The 22,546-nt window shown below is 34.0% G+C and overlaps 1 protein-coding gene across 14 annotated transcripts in view; it reads right to left on the reverse strand.

Moving 5' to 3' along the window:
* The window catches only part of mub (poly(rC)-binding protein mub), a 151,210-nt gene that overhangs the window by 6,392 nt on the left and 122,272 nt on the right, over positions 1-22,546 (reverse strand). For 3 of the 14 annotated variants that reach the window (XM_089699821.1, XM_089699812.1, XM_089699810.1), the window contains 10 exons: positions 13,638-13,849; positions 11,614-11,670; positions 10,974-11,090; positions 9,901-10,053; positions 9,254-9,361; positions 8,250-8,369; positions 6,427-6,528; positions 4,721-4,820; positions 4,209-4,336; positions 3,654-3,808 (listed from right to left, as the gene is read on the reverse strand). In XM_089699821.1, the coding sequence (XP_089555947.1) occupies positions 3,654-3,808; positions 4,209-4,336; positions 4,721-4,820; positions 6,427-6,528; positions 8,250-8,369; positions 9,254-9,361; positions 9,901-10,053; positions 10,974-11,090; positions 11,614-11,670; positions 13,638-13,718 (1,121 nt within the window). In that variant the 5' untranslated portion in view covers positions 13,719-13,849. Of the gene's footprint in view, positions 1-3,653; positions 3,809-4,208; positions 4,337-4,720; positions 4,821-6,426; positions 6,529-8,249; positions 8,370-9,253; positions 9,362-9,900; positions 10,054-10,973; positions 11,091-11,613; positions 11,671-13,637; positions 13,850-14,235; positions 14,421-22,546 lie in introns of those variants that run through there. The other 11 variants (XM_089699822.1, XM_089699816.1, XM_089699823.1 and 8 more) reach the window with 8 other exon arrangements.

Below are 22,546 nucleotides of genomic sequence, written 5' to 3' on the forward strand. Positions count from 1 at the left end.
TTCTTTTATTTATCGCATCAATATATTTTTAACACTCTCACTCACAAATTTTCATCTGAGAGGAAATGACGATATCTTTATGGAGTTTCTTGCCGGTTCTTCTCCATAGATACTGCTTTCCGAATCGGTGGTAAATTTAAAGAATGTAATGACGATTCAAAAGTGCTTCTGGAAGAAGTCTAATTGAATAAATAAATGTTTGAGTTTGAGTTTGAGTTTAATTATTCGACATTACGCTTCAATATAAGAGTTGAGTTGAAATAAACATTCAGTATCAATATTTTTTAACGAATAAGTATGTAATCAAATAATTTTATATATTTAAATAATTAAATAATCAATTAGCAATAAATGAACTAGTTACTCGATAAATAATATTTATTATATAAACTTGATAAAAAATTATAATGAGATTTATTCGTTTTCGCTCTGACAACCCTCCATGGGTTTTTATCTTCCATATATTCCTTAATGCTGTAATAGGCTCTCTGAACTCATACGTTTTTTACATAATTTTTAAATTTAGCACTACTAAACTCTTTAATACTATGAGGAATTCTGTTGTAAAAAAGTATACCTTGGCCCATAAATTAATTTTTAACTTTAGCCAACCGGTAAAATGGCATTTCAATTTTATTTCTGTTCCTTGTGCCATAACGGTGTCTTATCTCCTACTCTTGTGTGTAAGTCTGCGTTTTTGTGTACATATAAAATATTATTAAATATATACTGTGATGGTACAGTGAGGATACCAGTATTCTTAAAGAGATCTCTTAGTGAGTCCCTAGCACGTAAATTATAATATATAGAGCGTATGGCTCTTTTCTGTAATATAAATATAGTTTCTATATCTGCAGCCCTGCCCCATAGCAGAATTCCATAGGACATAATGCTATGAAAGTAGCTAAAATAAACCAATCTAGCCGTGTCTTCATCGGTGAGATGCCTTATTCTTCGAACTGCATATGCAGCTGAACTAAGCTTAGCAGCGGTGGTGGCAACATGGGCCCCCCATTGTAGCTTCTCATCTAGTGTCAAACCAATCACATGAAAAACAGTGGAATCCACAGGGTATAATACCTCCCCGTTTAAAATAATATCCCTTTTCACCTTTTTTACATTTGGAAGGATAAATTCTACACAATTTGTTTTTTTTTTTTTTGCATTTAATAATAAATTATTAGCAGTGAACCAATTGGATATGCGTAAAAGAGCAGAGTTTATTATATTGTTTTTTTTATCGAGTAACTAGTTCATTTATTGCTAACTAGCAATACCCTGCGGTTTCACCCGCATAGATAGCGATATCGTTACAGTGAAAAGTCTACTACAGGTCGGACTATAGGTTTAATTTTTAATCACATGAAAATCACCTTTACCCCGTCCCGCACTACGGCCTTTTTTTTTTTGTTTTAGTGGGGAAATCTTGCATAGATACCCACGGCCTCCGGGGGAGGGGCCGTGGGTTATGTCGGATTCCTACCGACCAAAACCCCACTGTGTTCCGTCAAGCCGCATATTGGTAGAATTCCTCCGTGACCCCCGCACTACGGCCTGCTCGAACAGTATACCTACTATTTTCTGTAGATTGACACTTTTAAAAATTCGTTATATCTTTTGAATGGAATATCCAATTCTTTTCATTTAAAAAGTATTTTGCTGGTATTGAAACAGTCTATAATAAAACATCATTTAATGGGATAAGGATTAATATATGTGTATGGAAAACATGGTTTGATTACTGTCGGCACTTTTATTTACTTTGAAAACGTAAAAAAGTTGTTGTAGTAACATAACTACTGAAGATGGACATATGGTATCGCGGACTTTCTTGTAGATATTGATCCATTCTATAATACCGTAGAACATTTTTTTGTTCTATCTTCAATAGATTCCGCAGCGCACGCGATGACATAACTTTTATTGAGGAATTTTTTACACCTTGGGTTACATTATTTCATTTTTGGTAAGGATCTCTATTTTTTTTCAAAATGCAATATAGCCTATGTTGCTCAGTGAAGATGCAGCTTTCTAATGGTGAAAGAATTTTTGAAATCGGTCCAGTAGTTTATGCGTGAAAACCATACATACATACATACATACATACATACATACTTACAAACTTTTCCTCTTTATAATATTAGTATAGATTGATTATTTAATTATTTAAATATATAAAATTATTTGATTACATACTTATTCGTTTCAAAAATATTGATACTGAATGTTTATTTCAACTCAACTCTTATATTGAAGCGTAATGTCGAATAATTAAATATATCGTCATTTCCTCTCAGATGAAAATTTGTGAGTGAGAGTGTTAAAAATATATTGATGCGATAAATAAAAGAATCAGCTAGCAATAAGTTGAGGAAAATCTAGTCAGCTGATGCATATAAATTGGCAATAGATGCTTCTGTCTAACTCCTATGTAATAAGTTTCAAAGTATCAGCTGACGGTTTTTCCACCAAGATACAGCCAGCTGACTTATATATTTATCCACAGTTACATATAAGCTATCATCAGGTAAATTTTTGTTTGAGAGGAAATCACGGAAAATAATATTTTTTTTTTCATGTTCGAGCCACCAGCTGACGTATAATACACCATGCTGTAACCAGCTGATTATTTTTTTTCGTTGAGATATTGGGTTAGCTACAATTTGACAAATTTTTAGCTGAGAGGAAATGAATGAATGTATTTTTTTTTCCTACGTGCGTGGGAGGCTACAACCGCTCACCCCCCCAACCGAGCGCCAGCTGACGTTCACGAGGCTTTATAATACTATACTCTGATGCTTCTGACGAATTATCTCTTGAGAGGAAATAATGAACCCAATTTGCACCTGGCTCCCTAACTATAGTGATTTGTACAGTTTTATAAATGTATTTAGTTGAGTTATTTTACAAAACGCATAAACTATAGATATTATCAATTTTGATAAATAATCAATGATACATATATGTAACAATAATAAAGACAATCAACAAATCGAATATCAAATCAACATTTGCTATTAAATTAAATAATATTATAACAAAATAATAAGTATATTTGTTTATTCACTCGTTGAAACTCATTTAGTATGTCTTCTGAACATCATATTATTCTTATTCTATCTGATTGGATTTCATTTCATGGATTCTTGTTAACTTTTCACACTGAAATGATATTTCGTCATAATTTAAGACCGATCGTGGTACTTACATGATTTCTGAATATTTTGGGTTACGTTAACGTTGGTAAAACGCATATTCATAAATATATCGATATGTGGATTCTAATTGTCTATTTTTTTTTTGTAAAATCTAATTGGTTAGTACGAGTACAATTATGATTTAAAAAGCCACGCGTCATCTCGGATTGCGGTTAATTTTCATCGATCTACAAACGCACTTCGAAACGCCCCAGCCAAGGTACAGAAAAATTAAAGGAAAATCAAGGGATAGAGTTAAAAAATTCGAGGCGGACTAGGCATTTATAAAACGGACGTGATCAGGTAACCTCTACTATTAAAAATCGGGGAGCGAGGAGAAATGAGATCTAGGTTTAAAAATGAATTGGGGTAAATTTCAGTATCAAATCGGGGGATTCGGTAGTGGGGTTAGTGTTGGTGTTAGTGTAGTGTGTGGGGGTGTATGGGGGTACATACCTCATGTTGATGAGGTACTGCGCAAGCGCAACGGAGTCCGGGTTGCCGGTGATGGTGATGGTGCGGTCGGTGGAGCCGCCCTCGCGCTCCTCGCAGTTCGATATCCTGATCATCGCGCCCGATATCTGACGGATCTCCGCGATTTTGGTGCCGCCCTGGAACGTTTTACGAGTGTCGACTTGAAGACAGTTACGGTAGTGCGTAGTGGTCAAGGATAGGTTTACAAAACAATTAATTAGCTACTTAGACGAATTGGACGATTTTTATAGTGGTGGTATAAAGGGATGTCCCTATGTGCGGTAGTCAAATAAGTTTTACGACAAAATTTCAATTACTTATTTATTATTTACAGAAACGTGTCAAACAGCTCACAAAAATTTACACTTAGCGAAGTTATTAAAATTTAAGATTTAAAATTATTACTTAAATAATTTTAAGTCTTAAAGTATGTAATCTGAAATGGTTACTTACTAGTGACAGTTCAAGAAGTGGAAAACATTAAACAATAGAAGAGCTTAAATTCTTCCACAAATGAAATAGACTACAACTACCCACCTTGCCAATAATGCAGCCAATAAGCTCGTTGGGCACGGTCATCTCGTGCGACTGCTGGTTGGAGGCGGGCTGGTTGCGGCCCTGGTTCGTCGTGCGCAGCTGAGATCCCGCCAACGCAGCTAGTGCTGCTGGTACATATTACAGACGTTTATTTTATGAAAATATTTATACGCTTTCTAAAATGTGAACTTTGAATTATCAGAGCGAGAGGTTCCATCACTTGTAGAAATTTGTAATAGGTTTCTTTCCTAGTGTTTGCTTTTATTCGTAAGAAATGTTCACATCAATAAAAAAATAATCAAGACATCCACCGAACTCATTTTCCAAGAAATAAAAGCAAATTTTCATACATAAATAACGTACAATGAAAAGCAAACACACTCGCATACATACACATAAAATAATGATAGTCGAACGAGATTTCATAATCAATGCCTACAAATACAATTGAAGCATCTCACAGACGTGAAGCCAAAACCCAACGATAGAATAAGTAACTGGATAGAACTAACCCTTACCTGCAGGATTGAGGCCACTCGCATTGGCCGGTGCAAGACCTCCCAGGCCAAGAGCAGCTAAACCAGCAAGTGGAGATTTTGCCAATCCACCCATCTAAAAACGAACCAATTGATAAATTATCCATATTTTCAATTGATCACATTTTATACAGTTTAAAATTTACGCGGAAACAAGAGTTCCCATTTTTCTCAAGACTTTTTTACGTTAAAGAGCTTCAGCTGCTTGTTTTCGTTTCTTCTGACATGGCCGGGATGGGATCGCTGGATAGGATACCTGGGTAAAAACGACACTAAAATATAGTAGTAAATATAAAATATGTTGTTCCCTTAAATTTTTGAACTTATTACATTTCTAATATCTCCAACAAATCAGCTAACTGTAAAAGGAAGGTTCAATTTGGATATTTGGATAGTATGGGCTCTCGGCTCATTCTTATATTTTCAACCACATTGTGAGCTAAGGAGTGGTGCTGCCCTAATTTATGCACCGACAACAGTAGGATACATGACTTGATGAATCTAACGACGAAATTTAATCGCATAACAGTCATGCGCTCAATGTTCTGAGGATGTTAATCATTGAGGAGCAAAAATAAAACAGTGGAATAAGGTGAGGTAAAGGCAAAGTAAAGAACAGGTGCAATAGAGGAATGCTTATTATATGATTATTACATAATCAAAACGCGAGTGAATAGACGATAACGTAAAAGCATTTATCACGGCGATGCCAGAAAACAAACAGATAAAGCTTACTGTGAATATAATAATATTCTATATAAATATGTAATCCTAGAATATGCTTATAGTGCTGAAAAGAATAAAAAGCTATCTAAAGGATGGTTCTACGTACTAGGCGCAGGGATCTCGTGCAATAAATATAAAGGGTTATTCATGATCCTAAAAGCACGGGGTTGCAGCGCAATAAATTACAACTGTGGACCACATCACCGGGAGAACTAAGTCTATTAATTTAGTCACAGGGGCTGTCTACAGGGGCTTTGGTACCAAACATCCATTTTTTGGGCAACCGGGGCAGCACCAATCAAAATATGCACTCAACATACCACACAACCTCATAGATCCATTTTACTAGTTTTTCTAATACCGGTATTTACATAACAATATGGGGGATACTTGGATAGTTACTAAATGAGTATTTACGCCGTATGTTCTTGTTATTCGCAATTTGTTTGAACTCCGAGTTACAGTACAACGCAGTTCTTCACGGTGTAATAATTTTACGCGTACTATGATTACGACTATACATTGGAAACTATAATAAAAAAATATATACTAAAATCCTATAGGGCTTCTAACTTACTGATACCAAGAAATTATATTATGTTAGTCAAGAAAAGTATTTTTTTGTTTTGATCATACCTCGACTAATCGAAAATTACCTACTCAGAATTTAATGTCAACTTTTCTCAAATATAGGTATATATTTCACGATATTAAGAATGAAATAGTTGGATTAAAATAAAATAAAGTATTGTTCAACTGTTTCAACGTCTTTCATCCATAATTTTCTATACGAAATAGGTATATAATGCAATTTTTGGTAATTCCTACCGAATTTAACGTTAAACGCGACGGTCGATCAATCGCGAACGAATATCGAGCGTCAAATAGTCATAGAGCAGTTAGCGAGGTGTTTAGGTCACGGGGTCGCGGGGTCTATGAGGTCGGCGGGCACTCACAAGGTGGTCGTGCAGCGGCGGCGGCAGCAGGTGGTGCGGCGGCAGCGCGCCCGCGAGGGGCGGCTTCATCTCCAGCAGGGGGAACACCGGCGCGCACACCGCCTGCCAACGGCACACACGCTTAGCCACGCCCTGCCTGTACCACTGCGCCCTATGCCACTCGATTCAATATTCCTATGCCACTCGATTCAATATTCCTATGCCACTCGATTCAATATTCCTATGCCACTCGATTCAATATTCCTATGCCACTAGATTCAATATTCCTATGCCACTCGATTCAATATTCCTATTCCACTCTTTTGAATAGTCCTATCCCAATCTTTTGAATGGTAGCGTCGATTAGCTAACACACTGCCTGTATCTGATTGCGCCCTATGCCACTCGATTCAATGCTCCTATGCCACTCATTTCAATATTCCTATTTCACTCTTTTCAATAGTCCTATCCCACTCTTTTGAATGGTAGCGTCGATTAGCTAACACACTGCCTGTATCTGATTGCGCCCTATGCCACTCGATTCGATACTCCTATGCCACTCATTTCAATATTCCTATTCCACTCTTTTAAATAGTCCTATCCCACTCTTTTAAATGTAGCGTCGATAAGCTTACACCCTGCCTGTACCACTGCGCCCTATGCCACTCGATCCAATGCTCCTATGCCACTCATTTCAATATTCCTATTTCACTCTTTTAAATAGTTCTACCCCACTCTTTTGAATGGTAGCGTCGATTACCTAACACCCTGCCTGTACCACTGCGTCCTGCCACTCGACTGAATGGCGGCTCTGATTAGCTAGCACACGGCCTGTATACTGGTTGCGGCCTATGCCACTCGATTGAATGGTCCTAGGCCTCTCATTTCAATAGTTTTATCCCACACTTTTGAATATTCTTATTCCACTCCTTTGAATAGTCCTATCCCACTTGAATGGTGGCGTCGATTAGCTACAAACTGCCTGAGCTCTGACTGCTCCCTATTCCACTTCTTTGAATGGTGGCTTCGTTTACCTAACACACCTGTACTTTAACTGCGGCCTATACAACTCTTTTAGACGGTGCCGTCGAAATTTAATAATCTACGTTCCAAATATACCAACAGTGTCAGCTGCACTTAAGATATTTCGAAAAACTTGACAAAGATTAAGTTATTTATATTTCGAATTGGAGTAAAGCAACCTACATTCCACCTATTTTATAAAATTTTAATATTTAAACGAAATTGAAACACGAGTCAAACATTAAGTTTCCTTTTAATTTAAATATTTGTACAAAACTTTACAACACAAACAATATACTTTTCTTATGATTCTTTAATTATCCTTCAAAAACTTTCTGGTTCTTTGTACTAATAAACTTCACAGTATGTATCATGTTACCTATATTTCCTGATCTTACCTCTTTTGCCTTACATAGTGTAAAGTATCTGTGGTCCAAAAGTTTGACAAGGAATGAAAATACCCGCGTCTTTACAATAAATAGCAGAAAATAAATGATGAGTTGTGATGTGAGTGATATTGATGACCCTACCATAAATAATAGAGAGTGCTTTTCATTGCCTTTACGTAAATATGAATAAAATACTGAAGCTGAAAACATTTCACTATACCATTTTACACCGTGGTATCTTTACAAATAAATAAAAAATTAACCTGCAATATTTTAGCTGTACAAAATTTTCCATTGCATCATTTATTACATTCCAATAACCTTAACCTAAAATCTGTAATGGTTTTCATCTCATAATTGTTCACTTCCGATTAAAATATTTGGATATTTAACACAAATATAAAAAAACAAATAAGTTCTATAAAAACTTACATCTTGCGCAGGCACAGCATAGTTTCCTTGTATGGTGTAGGCCTGTCCTCCGGCCAATATCACTGGCCCGGCAACATTCGGCTTTGGTCTGTATGGGATTGTCGCTCCTTTTGGTGGGCTCTGGAATATTTTGCCCATTATGTAGCTAACTATTTAATATTTAAATAAAGTCCGGTCGCGGAGCAGAAAGAATTTCGTACAATGACCTCTTTACCTACTGACAGTGGTCACAAACATTTTTGAATGAAGTGCAGTTTACATGAAATATTTGGAGGAGAAAATGTTTTTTACTAACTTATTAAATAAATGTCCTTTATTCATTTACAATACTTATTAGTTAGTTACATTTTAACTTTTTCAATAACCACGATATATTATATACATAAAAGTGTGCGTGTACACACATAAGAAGTGAAACTTGTACAATATTACAGAAATACGTTAGTCTAACACGCGATTTCAACTTAGGCGGATTTTGATTGGACATAAAGAGTTTGAGGTTTATTCTTATAAATTTTGAATTCACAAAATCATAAATGAACCTGACACCAATCAAGCAAACACAAACCTTACGCTCTCAGGTTTACAATTCCTAAGGACTGCGGTCATTGCACCTGTGCGAGCAATACACATTATTTTTACAAGGGAGGGACAGTGACAGGTAATAACAGGTTAATGTACGAAATTCTTCCTGCTCCGCGACCGGCCTTTAGTAAAACTTTGAACAGATTTTCCAGACATATTCAACTTGACACTTCAACCAATACCAAATTAGATGTAAATAGATGCTATATTTTACTTAAAAACATTATATATTTTGTGTCCTATAAAAGCCGTAAATCTTATTATTATTTTACCGATATAATTGTTTACTTCTTAGGTTCTATATTATTCTAGCACGATAATGTCTGCTACATTTCCTTGATAAACTACATATCAATATTGTTTACTATAATATGATTGTTCTACCTTATATAATTATAGTTATTGGTGAATATTCTTACCTCAAGCATAACACAGCAAATGTGATAAATACACTGTGTTATCGCATCACAAGTGCCACTGATTGTAACTGCTCTTTCAGTCGAGTTTGGCAACATCTCACTTGCAACCTGCAACATAATATATTCTTGTTACTTTTGTTTGTTTTTTATACATGTATTACCTATGAGATTGTATTGGGGTTTGATTTCTTAATTGGGCAATTACATCATAGACAAAACAAAATTTCGTATTAAAAAGTTGCCAAAAGTATCTAAGCGGGGTTGTAGACATCATTTATTGAAATTAATACCTTATTTCAGTAATGTTCAAAATCTATTGTTTCGCTTATTAGACAACTCTGCCTAAAATACGCGTAGGCAGAGTTTTGCTTCAGACAATTTTTGATTGCATCACCACTGATTTATGTGGTGCATTTATATGTCTGTTCCACTACGCTAATATTATAAAGAGGAAATGTTTCATTGTTTGTTTGTTTGAATTGAATAGGCTATGAAAGTACATGACATACCTTTAAAAAAAATACCATTAAGAGTCCTAAATTAAATTTAGGGCTCTTAATTATCTAAATAGCATCTTATGCTATATTGCATGAGATTTTTTCCCGCCGGAACGAGCGGCTAGACTATCAATAAATGAAAAATCTGACCTGTATATTAGCCCCCGTGACGTCACGTATCTCCTTGATCTTGGAGCCGCCCTTGCCGATGAGCGAGCCGCACTGCGACGCGGGCACGATGAGACGCAACGTGATCGGTGCGCGCGACCCGCCACCACCGCCTTCGTTGAACTGCGAGCACCACTGCAACGATGTTATATACGATAAATATATAGAAATATGTTTTTTTTTGTTGTGATGTTATCAAACAGAAAAAAAAAACTTGAATTGATATCACTACATAGTATAAAACAAAGTCGCTTTGTCTGTCCCTATGTCCCTTTGTATGCTTAAACCTTTAAAACTACGCAACGGATTTTGATGCGGTTTTTTTAAAGTCAGGCCCCGGATTCACAGACACAATAGAAAATCTATTGTGTCGTGGACCGATCGGGCCGTTCGGGGCTCAATGGGTTAATAGATAGAGTGATTCAAGAGGAAGAAGGTTTTAGTATAATATAATTTATTATGTTTTAGACAAAGCGGGCGAAGCCGCGGGCGGAAAGCTAGTAATATCTAAAACGTTTAAATTTGATATGTAAATATTATTTACGTAATAAGTGAAAAGCAGCCAACAGATTAAGACTTAATACATAAAAGAGTACACATAGGTAGAGATTATCATTTCAAGCAAGGTTAATTTTTATGATGCTCAATAGAATACATACAATAAAAATAAAAAATGTAATAGGTGTATTATAAATTAGGCAATAATATTATTCACATAACCTGTTATAAATATATCAAACAGTGACAGCTTTGATTTAAACTTTGCATCAATTTATCATTAAATAATCTGTTTGAAACCTGTTCTTCTTTAATTGGTGAGAATAGTTGTTTCTTTTGGCAAAAATAAATGCTGGTATAATTTAACACAAGATCTAATTTTGTAGTGAAACTTAAATTGGTTTTAACCAAGTATGTAAGTATTTCATTGATTAAATAAGTGGCACTTGATCTACTAACCTACCTATCTATCTTTAAACTTAACTTACAATATATTATTTAAATGTCATTTGTATTTATTTTTTGTATGTTTATGATATAATGTACATAATAATTACCTCTTCAAACTTTTTGCAGATAAGTGTAAATGCTTTGAATATAGCACTTGTAGTGCCAGTGACAGTGACAATGCGTTCTGGGCACGATCCATCGGATATGTTGATTTTAGCTCCAGACTGAAACAATTAAATATAAATCGTAAGAAAAAAAAATTCTGATACATAAAAACACTGAATACATTTACCTATTCGTAGATATTAGGCTACCCATCTTTGTAAGAGACGTCGTGAAAGGCGTTAAGATTTCACATGCATGTCATACAAACAGTAAATAAATCATGGTAAATATGACACATTGAGTAAAAAATAAATTGTACAACAATAGGCAACTTAACATGACTTCTTTTTTGTTGTTTATTGAAATTAAAAGTATTTTTGTATATTTTCAATGGTAATTGCTTTATAAGTGAGATTGTAGTTCAAGTTTGAATAAAGTTTTGCGAATTTACAGCGGTTAATGATTCTGACACAATATTATGGATGTGAAGTAATATTTACCGATGCATAAAATCGCATCAAGTATCGCGTAATACGCTTTATGCATACGAGAAAATATAAATGTATTTAAACAAGAACCCTAAATAGTTAGTCTATCCATATTGGGTATAAAAATAAAAAAAAAAACATTACAATGACTCACCTCTTCTCTAAATCTCTTTACAATTTCTCCCTTTTTCCCAATAATACTGCCAACCTCCTGTAAATAAAAAAGCGGGTTAATGAAATATGCAGTTCACACTATTGGCAAACAACGCACCGCAAATGCATACGTAATTAATTCAACAGCTTGAGATTTATAACGTACAAAAGAGTCGCCTCTAAGATCCAACAATAGCACGAGCAAGTCGAGTCTTTGCATTTATAGACGCGTCAGGGATGCATGAGGACAGTTTTATTGACTGCATTGTAGACATCAGTCAGTTCCTGGCGTCGCAGCCAGCTGACTCCGGCAGTATGCGGCCAATGTAAATGCGTTTGTCTAGGCGTCAAAGCCGCGAATCTTTGTACACAAATAGCTGAGCAAAATCGACGACTCAAGACGCAAGTGCACATGAGTTCAAAGAACTTAGACAAAAATAACATGATACATTTTAGAATACTATAAATTGAAAATATGTGCAACTGTATGGATATTGTAGTGATAGTAAAATATAAAAATAGCAAAGAGCATGCTTGGGGGTTCTCATGAAACTACGAAATTTTAGAAAACATGAGAAGTTGTGTAAGCTGAGTTGCAACGTAAATCAAAAATTTCATTGTGTAAATAACAAAAAGATACAAATCGACATATTTGATGAACAGAACAAGTGCTAATGACTGGCCGAGTGCCAAGAATACTTTGTATTGGATTACGGCCAATTAAAAGTAAATATCTAATCTTATCCTATAGGGAAGTACTAGCATCAATATATCTTATGATGACCGAGAAATTTATTTGCACGGACATCAGCTTTATTTGTGATGGTAATAAATTTTGCATATAATGAATGACTAATATGTAATCAGGCTAATAAATTTTAAATTATTTCAGAATTTTACATAATGAACAAAAGAATTCATTAGTGATATCTAATTTAAAGCAAAGAAAACTAGTATAAACAATTCTATGGAATGTTTAGTTTTATTATATTATGAGATCTGATTTCTATATAGTATGCTTTCGCTTTTGTATAAATTGGATTGAGATTTTCTTTGTTTCATTCAACAAAGAATTAATATAAAAAAATTTTTCACAGGAAATATAATGTAAAATATTTAATTAAATCAAATTATAATTACATAATAGTAATAAGTATTTGTATGTTAAATACATAAAATATGTTTAATCTTTTATACATCACTTGATAAACTGTAAGGCAAAAATTATTAATAAATAATAAGTATTGCGATTACTATAAATTTCTTCCCTTGTAATCTTAATATATATATATATATATATATATAAATCTCGTGTCACAATGTTTGTCCTCAATGGACTCCTAAACCACTTAACCGATTATAATAAAATTCGCACACCATGTGCAGTTCCATCCAACTTGAGAGATAGGATAGTTTATACATGTAGGTACCACGAGCGAAGCCGGGGCGGACCACTAGTATATTATATAATCATATGAGTAATCAAAACAAAATACAATAACAAGAATAATATGAGTGCTACAAAAACTTGATTAAATAATTAAATCTATGGATATGATTCCCTTAAAAATTTTCATTGAAAATATGCTTTTTAAGGACAATGATGTGAACAATATAAATTCTCTTTTGTATGTCTTCATAATATTATGTACAACTGTAATAATTATAAAATCTGTATGTCATTTTTAGCACAATTAACAATAGGTACTGCATAAATATACTGTATATTCAACAAAAAAAAAAAATTGTAAATTTATCTACATAAAAATATGAATGTAATCATATTCAAAATATGCTGATACAAGGCTTTCATAGTATATGATTGAAATTTGTTTACTAAAGCAAATTACATAAAATGCTACATAATACTTAAAAAGTTTAAACATGCAAAATATGTCAGGGGTTTATTCTAATAGAAACTACTTTAGAAGAAGGTAAATAACAGAATTTAGAAAGATAACAAAAACACAACCACATGAAAATGCCAATTTGCAATAATTTTATTGTTAATTTTTGTTTTCTTACCTTCCCCTGCATAATCAGTCTGATAGTGAGGGTAACTTTGGAGTCTTCCTCATGGAGAGAAGAGGCTTTCTCCAGTTCCATGCTGGAGGAGGTATCCGTTGTATCTCGTGGAATTTTGGCTGCGTACAGGGCTACGTGTGGGCAGGGGACACTCCACTCAATCTAATGGCTGGGACTCTGGGGCTCTTGGCACGCACTGCAGGCAGGGTAAGCTGGAAAACAGGCGCACATCTCAAAAGGAAAGTTCACAGGTGTCGAGCGTTCTAAAGGTATAGGGTATGTGCACTCTTCGTATTTAAAAGCAAAGCTATGTTTCAAGTATCATTTATTTATTTACAGTGACTATTGGCAAGAAGCGCAACGGAATGAGGGCTGCTAATGAGGTTCTAAACACTATTTCGATCTAATTGATCGCAGGTACGACCGGATTCTGTGGTTGCAACGCGAGTCGATTCAGACCGGCCCGAAGAACCGTTACTTGAACTCTGATACTGGCTAGCGACATAACCTTAGCGTTGCGCCTCATGGCTAGACGGCCCGGGTTATCGATCCCGAGATCCCAAACAATTTTTCACGAGAAAGCTTTCTTCTTTCTTACCTCGTAAAGTATTGCGTCGTGTAACAATAACATAACAAATCTTAACACTAATATTATCACCCGATTGTGTATAAAATTACACTTATCACAATTTTTATAATCACAAAATATATATAAAACTAATAAATCCGACGCAGATGACGCGTCGGTGTGAAGTTAGTTCGATGTCTTTTCTTTACTGACGAGTGACGTTGTCATTTATGTGCTAATTGCTATAGACTACAGATTTATTTGCACAGACTACATTTAGTTGTCAGATGGAAAGGTTTGACAGGCTATGGATAATGTGAGGAAAAAGAAATTTAAGGGTACGTCGGCACTGAATATTGATGATTTTTTTCGGATTAAATTTATTAAATTTATTTTGATCATGTTAATTATTGTTGTTTAAATTATCATAATTTATATCCTACCATATTTACGTATGTTAACTAGCTTCGAAAGTTTGAAACTGTACTTATAATGATTATTATTATGTGTAATGTATGCTTGAACTATTAATAAATTACATAATATTAACTTTAACTTTCGTAGAAACATTTTGGATTTGCTTTTTTTTTCATTTTGTGTTGTTGATCATCATAAATTTATCGCTATTTCCGTCTTCATTTAGGTTTTAGATAGTGCTTTAGTCGTATTCTTTCTTTGTTTAAGAAATATATTTTATTATTACAATATTAGTTATTGCATGGTTATTGCATTTGCGCTCGCATTAAATTATACCTAAACTCTTCAGAATAATAATGTACCCAATCCAGGGGATGTATTAATTTGTAAAATAATATGTTTAACAAGTTTTCATTACAATATTATCTCATAGGTAGAGTTGCAGTGATGGGCTTTGATTTTTCTTTACTTTTAATTCTGGATTATGCGGGTATGTTACGATATTATAAAAATATAATGATAGTTGTATACGTAGTATATTATTATTAGTCTGTGATGATAGGTAAATCGCCTCAAACAACAAAACATTAAATCTGTCCTATTATAAAAGTTTAAGTTAATTTTATAATATTATGGGCATACATTGGTATAATAATGTGTACATAATTCCGTATTAGTGGGTCTACCATAATATTATCTGAATTGCAATATAATAATTATTGTTATGATTGCAAGGAGTAATTTAATATAGTTTAATTGTACATTTCTCTATATGAATAGCATTCGAAATTCATAATACTTATTAATAAATTACTTTTTAACGATGTGTTCTATGCTTAGCATTATTTATGTACTTACAAATGTTGCCGAGCAACTGAGCGTAATTATATCACTTTTATTACGAAACTGAAAGATATATACTTAATCTGTGACTGAAAGGGTCTCAGTAGGTACCTAGCTGGAGACGGTCTATAAATATTTGTTAAAAATGCAGGGTGTTTTCGAGCGAGGATCTCCACACTAATGGACTGCTTCATTTCTTGTTTGTACGCTGAAGGATCACAAGCGAAGTGTATCTAACGACGTCTTCTCGTGAAATTCAAATAAATTTTTCAAAACAAACTTATCTCCTCGAGGAAATTTGTTTTATGTATTTTATGCGAGATTTGAAGGAAAAGTCTCCTATTGAATATACCCTGTATGAAATAATATGTTATAGCAAGTCATTATAACTGCAGCAACGCTCGCATTAAATTATACCTACACTCTTCAGAATAATAATGTAATCCAGGGGATGTATTAATTTGTAAAATAATATGTTTAACAAGTTTTCATTACATTATCTCATAGAGTTGCAGTGATGGGCTTTGATTTTTCTTTACTTTTAATTCTGGATTATGCGGGTATGTTACGATATTATAAAAATATAATGACCCGTCCTCCATATGACGAGATAATCGCATGACAACGGTTAACGTGGACTACAGTCTACAATTTATTCAGAACAAAATCCCTCCATATGACATGACGTGATGGCGACCCGGACGGTGCGTTAAAACTTTAAGTAGGTACCTAAACCCTAACGACGCTTGTCATTTGGGCTTATTTTAATCCATCAGTCCTCGGAATCACAGACACAATAGAAAATCTATTGTGTCGCGCCCCGATCGGGGCTTACGGTGGTCAATGGGTTAATAATTAATATTAATTCTACGTTCTATGAACGTTTGTTATCGTAAAAGCCTCTACTTTCTCTTCATTATAATTAGGGAAACGTCGTGTAAAAATAATTGTGGAATATATTATCTATTATAGTAACCTACTTATGCCGGTAGGCCTTATACTAAAAGTGCAGGAATCTAGTTCAAATATATACAAAGGTTCACGAGAAACAATATCTTTCTGTCTGTCGATTTGTCTGACGTTAATTTTACAAATTATAAAGGACTACAATAATCTATCTATTAATATCTCGCAAATGTTTTGTTGATACACACGTAATACCTAAAGACGAACAGGAAGAAACTCAAGAGATAATTCGTTTTAAATACAATTGCTTTCTCTCTCAGCAGTTTCTTAAACTAATTAAAGTTAATAATCCTCCAATATAAAGAGCTCAATTTTTAAATTAAGTCAGTGGATTTCATTGTTTTATCTTCCAGTGTGGCGTTCATGCAAATCTCTTAGAATAACTACGGCACGGATCTTTGTAGGGAAAATATTATTTTTCTTAATCGTTTTGCAGATTTCAATGTAAACAAAAGCTTTCCGTTTCTCTCTTTATGTTTTTTGCTTATCCAGATGTGATGAATGAACTAGCATAGGTACCTATATCGTAAGCATTGGGAGACTTAAATAAATAGATTTCAATTAGTAAAAACCTCAACAGTCAATAGCTCTGATCATTGTTCGCTACTTATAGCATAAGAAATATCATCAGAAGTGATAAAACAATTGAATAATTCGTTAACAACGACGACAGTTTGTGTGTGGTAACAGTAGGTACCTGTTTATGTACGTAATAAAATAAATTTGATATTGCATTTCTATATAGCTAAAAGTTTAAGTTCATAGTTAAAGACATGTTTTAAAAACAGAATCAAACAATAGTTGGTAATGTGCTACTATAATCTTAGGTACACAGTGATGCTTATTAAAGCATTATTGTGAACTAGGTAATCAGCCTAAGCATTCAGCGGGCTTCCCTTCTTACAATTAATTATTAGAAATTGTATTACTGTGCCATTTCTATTACTTGTTATATAAATGAAACGTAAAAATATATACCTACCCATATTTATCAAATTCCAATCAATTAAAATTATTGTTCTTCACTAGATAATAGAAAATAAGCTAAAAAAACGTGAAGGATCAAACTAATTTGAATATGTTTTCTGTAAAACTACTTTTACCATTCACCTTTTAATTTATTTCTACAACTAGATTTCCGCCCGCGGCTTCGCCCGCGTTTTCAAAGGAAAACCCGCATAGTTCCCGTTCCCGTGGGATTTCCGGGATAAAACCTATCCTATGTGTTACTCCAAGTTACCCCCTATATGTGTGCTAAATTTCATTGTAATCGGTTCAGTAGTTTTTACGTGAAAGAGTAACAAACATCCATACATCCATACATCCATACATCCTTACAAACTTTCGCCTTTATAATAGTATTAAGATTAAGATAATATACTACTACATATTTCTTACTAGAGGTCCGCCCCGGCTTCGCCCGTGGTACATATTTCGCAATAAAAGGTAGCCTATGTCCTTTCTTGGGTATCAAAATATCTCCATACCAAATTTCATGCAAATTGGTTCAGTAGTTTAGGCGTGATTGAGTAACAGACAGACAGACAGAGTTACTTTCGCATTTATAATATTAGTATGGATGTAGGTTATTACTAAGTGTTGAATATTACGATATAACTACTAACTAATAATTAATACAGACCTGAGATATGTGGGCGTAATCTGCTGATCAATTGAGAAGCAACATATCCATCGTAAGATGCTAAGTCACTGTAATGTAGCATTCTATTGTAGACCTCAGGAATTCGTGTGAGCAGTTAAACGCAGTGCTGAATTCAGATATCGAATTCCTGCCTGCTGTATACACGGTTCTAGCTTAGGTTATCTGTTTGGTAATATAATAGCTTTATCTAAGCAGACTATAGCTGTTAAGTTGATTGCAATACAGAATGTTAATGAAGTTGGCTTGTTAGATAGAGAATATTATGTTTCTTCGTTACATGTGGCATCTATCTATTATTATCTTTTAGGCTTAGAGACCATAACTTATGAACATCTTTGAGAATTTTCAGGAGTAACTACGATCTTATGGAGATTAGAATATGATAAAGATAGATACAATTTGTTTAAAGTTATTCAGAAAAGTGACAAAATATGTTTGTTTATGAAATTGTTTACCTCAGAATTACTTCAAAAACATAAACAGAATAAGCTTCTTCAACAATCGTAAGTTTTATTCGTTAAGTTTTATCCAAGCTAATATTCCTTATGGGACAATCAGTCTTGCACAATGAAAGAAAATTGATGGATCGTACTTCTCGTATTGGTAAAACAAAATTTTGGCTAATGCCTATTCAGTATAATGGACTACGATAAGTAATTTTATTCCGAAGTTTTGATTAACGACGGTTGTTTGGGTTCGAATAACGTATTTGTAAACATGTTTAGCCAATAGCCTTACGATTTAATTTCCGAAATCCTGGCACTAATTTGAAGGACCCGTTGTTTTAACGAGTTTAAATAACAAAACATTGTTTTAGGTACTTCCATCTGTATTTTGACTAATTATTCCTACATGAAAATTGGGTTGTTATAAAAACATTGGTAGTACATAGTAAGTACTTTCATTCAAATTATAAGTCATTAGTTATGGTTTTATTTTTGATTGGTCCCGATGATTTTCTTTAGTGCAGGTCCACACTGCGAGCCTAGCGCGGTTGCGACGGCGGGCGCGAAATATCAAACGTATGAAACGCGCCATTGCGTCCACATTGAAATGACTATGGCGGAAGCCTAGTGCGACGGTAATGAGCGAGCCAGCGCGCGTAGTTTTCAAACTCTCCTATCCGCGCGTTCTGGCCACACTACGGGCCTAGTCAGCAAGCGACCCAATGCGCGGACGGCGGGGGTATCAAACCAGTTCGGTCTTGTCGCTCGACTTCTTATATTATATTATTGATTTTCGTAAAATAGCGGTAAATACTTAATTGTTGAAGTGAAACTTCTTTATTTATAAGTGCGATTCAATCTAAAACACTTATATACACCACAGTAATTTTGTAGGGTATAATCTCAATTCTTCATATAAGATTCACCCGTTATTCCTCTGTTTTATTTATTTCGTGTACAACTTCTATAATGATCTCATCTCAAAATCGGACTGTCCAGTAAAAATAGCAAATCGTCCAAAGTTTGCAACACCCGAAAACGTCGGACCGCTACAGACGCTACTTGAGCTCGCGCGTCGGTGTGGCCACCGCGAGCGCCCGCTCGTCGCGCCCGCCTAGGCCGCCGCCACCGCGCATTCAGTGTGGACGCACACTTATGAACGAGTACTAAAAACGTACCTACCGGGATAGGCGTGTAGGATTTCAAAATTTATTAATAGAGAATGTTATACGATCAAGTGAATGCAGGTTGATCAAGTAAAAGCTTTTAAGGCTTCAAAGAGGGCTTAAGAAATACCTTCGTATCATAAATGGGATGTAAAAGGAAATCGTCTAATTAACCTGAATCATGTCTTCACCGAATATACAAATATTGTACATAATATTATAATATAATATTACATTGTTGACATGTCGTCTCGTCAAATAGCGAAATGTTTGTTACTTACATGCGTAACTAAAGTAAACAAGCTGACTCGGAGTTAATTTAAGCGTGAGCATGTTTACACTATTATTGTATTAGCTAAAAATTAAACTTAATTCAAAGATTAAACTACTACTTTCATTATTTGTGTTTATTGTTTCATAGAAAAATTATAACACTTAAATCATTACTCGTCTATAGGATTTTATTTATCGTAGCTGCATGCTACGAAATAATGCTACGCCTTCTACAATAAATTCCTAGAAGCATAGATTTTGATATATAGATAGGGATTCTGTATATAAAGTATGATTTATATGAAATTGTAAGCGGGTTAGCGGTCTGTTAAGAGATTGTGGTGTTTAGACATATTTCCCTCGCGTCGTAGCTTCGTACTGTGGAGTGGAGTAATCGGATTAGACATATCAGTCCAGAGAGTCAGCGGTGACGCGATTGACGAATTCCAGAAGATGTTGGATGGTGAAAGACCTTGTGAATTCCAAATTGAAATATCAAACGGCGATAATGTAGCTTAATTCTTTTCTTATCTATTATTTTTCAATTAAGATTATTCAGTGACACTCCTTTGTTACGAACCTAAAAATAACTCAGTTGTAATTGAATTTGTTATTTGGGGAAAACGTTCCTGCGAACGTCGTATATTAAATAAAGGAAGGGATAATTACCCATAGGCAGGTTTAATTCTTCTCATGCCAGTTGCGTTTGGGAAAGAAATGGACAGACACCTCAGCCGAAATGAAAAGCTCCTTGATTTACAACCAACGTTAAACGAGGTCGGGTCTTATTAACATTACTTTTTATAACGTGAAGCTTGCTAAATTGAAACAATGTAGACAGAATTTAATTAAAATTCACATTTAAAAGTGTTAAGTAACAATATTTTGTACTGAGCCTTCGTGTTGTTGTAATTTAACCAACCTACGTCAAAGAGTTCTTAAGTGGATGTCGTGTAAAACAAAACAATTATAATGTCAAAAGGATGGCTTATTTCCTGTTTAAAAACTTCTGTGTTGGTAGTGAATTTTTTAAACTTTTTGAAAATACAGGGGTAAACCATTGTAATTTTTGATCAGAAAAATGTAAATTACAGTTTAAATTGAATTCAGTCATACAATTATTGAAAGCTATTTTATATTACTTTACCTTTTTTCGACTTTACAGTTTGAAATAAATGCACTTTGATTCTTTTGCCTTAATTTTTGATTTAATTAAAATCAATTAAAACTTATCTTTACCCACTTTATTATATTTGAATCCGATCTTTATAACAGATCTAAAACCAATGAATGGAAACCCGTCTGTTCAAAAGCTCTCTTAATTTATTTTATCGATTCCACGTTTTCATATTATTCAAAGCAAAAAACGTCCTTTAGATTGAACTAAAAATGCTTGAACATTTTTATAATAAAATTTGTTTTTTCTTTTACAAGTTTGGTTGCAGTATTATTTACGTCGTAGGTCTTTGTAATGATTGTTCGTGAGAAAAGATATTCGTATTTGTGAGCAAAAAATTCTTGTATAGGAAATAATCTGATTGTTAGGTAGCTTAATTATTTTTCTTTTGTAGTCTTTACGAATAATATGCGAACGTCGTAATGATATGAAATAAATAGGTAGCCTATAACTATTTGTTACATTAGACGAATGTGAAAAAGATGGAGATATCGAAATTTATTTGTGTAAATAAGAAAGTAGAATTGGGGACAAAGAGACCAGTATCTGGGCCGTGTAATTTGGAGCGAGAGCCCGCGGCAACCAGTGCGTATGAGCGCCTTCAGTGTTACATACATTATTTAGGTGCTTTTGATTATGCCATTTAATTGCATGTTCTAAATGTAGTTAGTTTTAACTGCTCTAATAATAATGTAATTTTTATAATATTCTTCGTACATTGTGATTGAATTCTGCGAAAGAACGAGATGTATTTCATAGACGTATCTAGAACATTTTATTCATTTTTACCACATAACATCAAATTCGTTGAAGCATTTAGTTATTGTGAAGTCGAGATGTAAATTAATATTAGAGGTATTTATTGGTTTCTGCTGAGTACTTTACAAAAGCTGAAAGTAGTATCGTTTTTCGTGAAGTCAAAGCTTCTTGGGTAGATGATGTTTTGAATGATGGAATTATGATTGTCGGTAGGTATATATAAATATGATATTATAGTTGCTTGTTCTTTTAATTCTCTTTGAAAATGCGAAAACGTTTATTTATAATATGAAAAATGTTCATGAATTTTTTGCTTTGAATTATATTTCACAGTGTACTGTAAAATCACTCATGGTAAGGCGCTCTTGAAAACTTGAACCTTTTCAAGGAGGACCGTTGAAGGAAAATTCTTTTGTACTAATGCCAACATATTTCGTGAGCCTTCCGAGCTCCTTTGATAAGCATCGCTGTCCCAAAATAATTTTCGGATTGATATTTTTTTCGTTTACATTCAATTCAACCATCAAATATTTTACTTTAAGGAGATTATATTTCATGATTGCGATATAGTACCTATACGTAAGTAGCGAACTTATAAGTTGTCAAATCATTTAATACAATTTAGTAATTT

The sequence above is a fragment of the Colias philodice genome, chromosome 10, assembly GCF_061535455.1.
Source record: "Colias philodice isolate Cphi_HAF_F1 chromosome 10, ilColPhil1 Martin Lab GWU primary, whole genome shotgun sequence".
Lineage (NCBI taxonomy): Eukaryota > Metazoa > Arthropoda > Insecta > Lepidoptera > Pieridae > Colias > Colias philodice.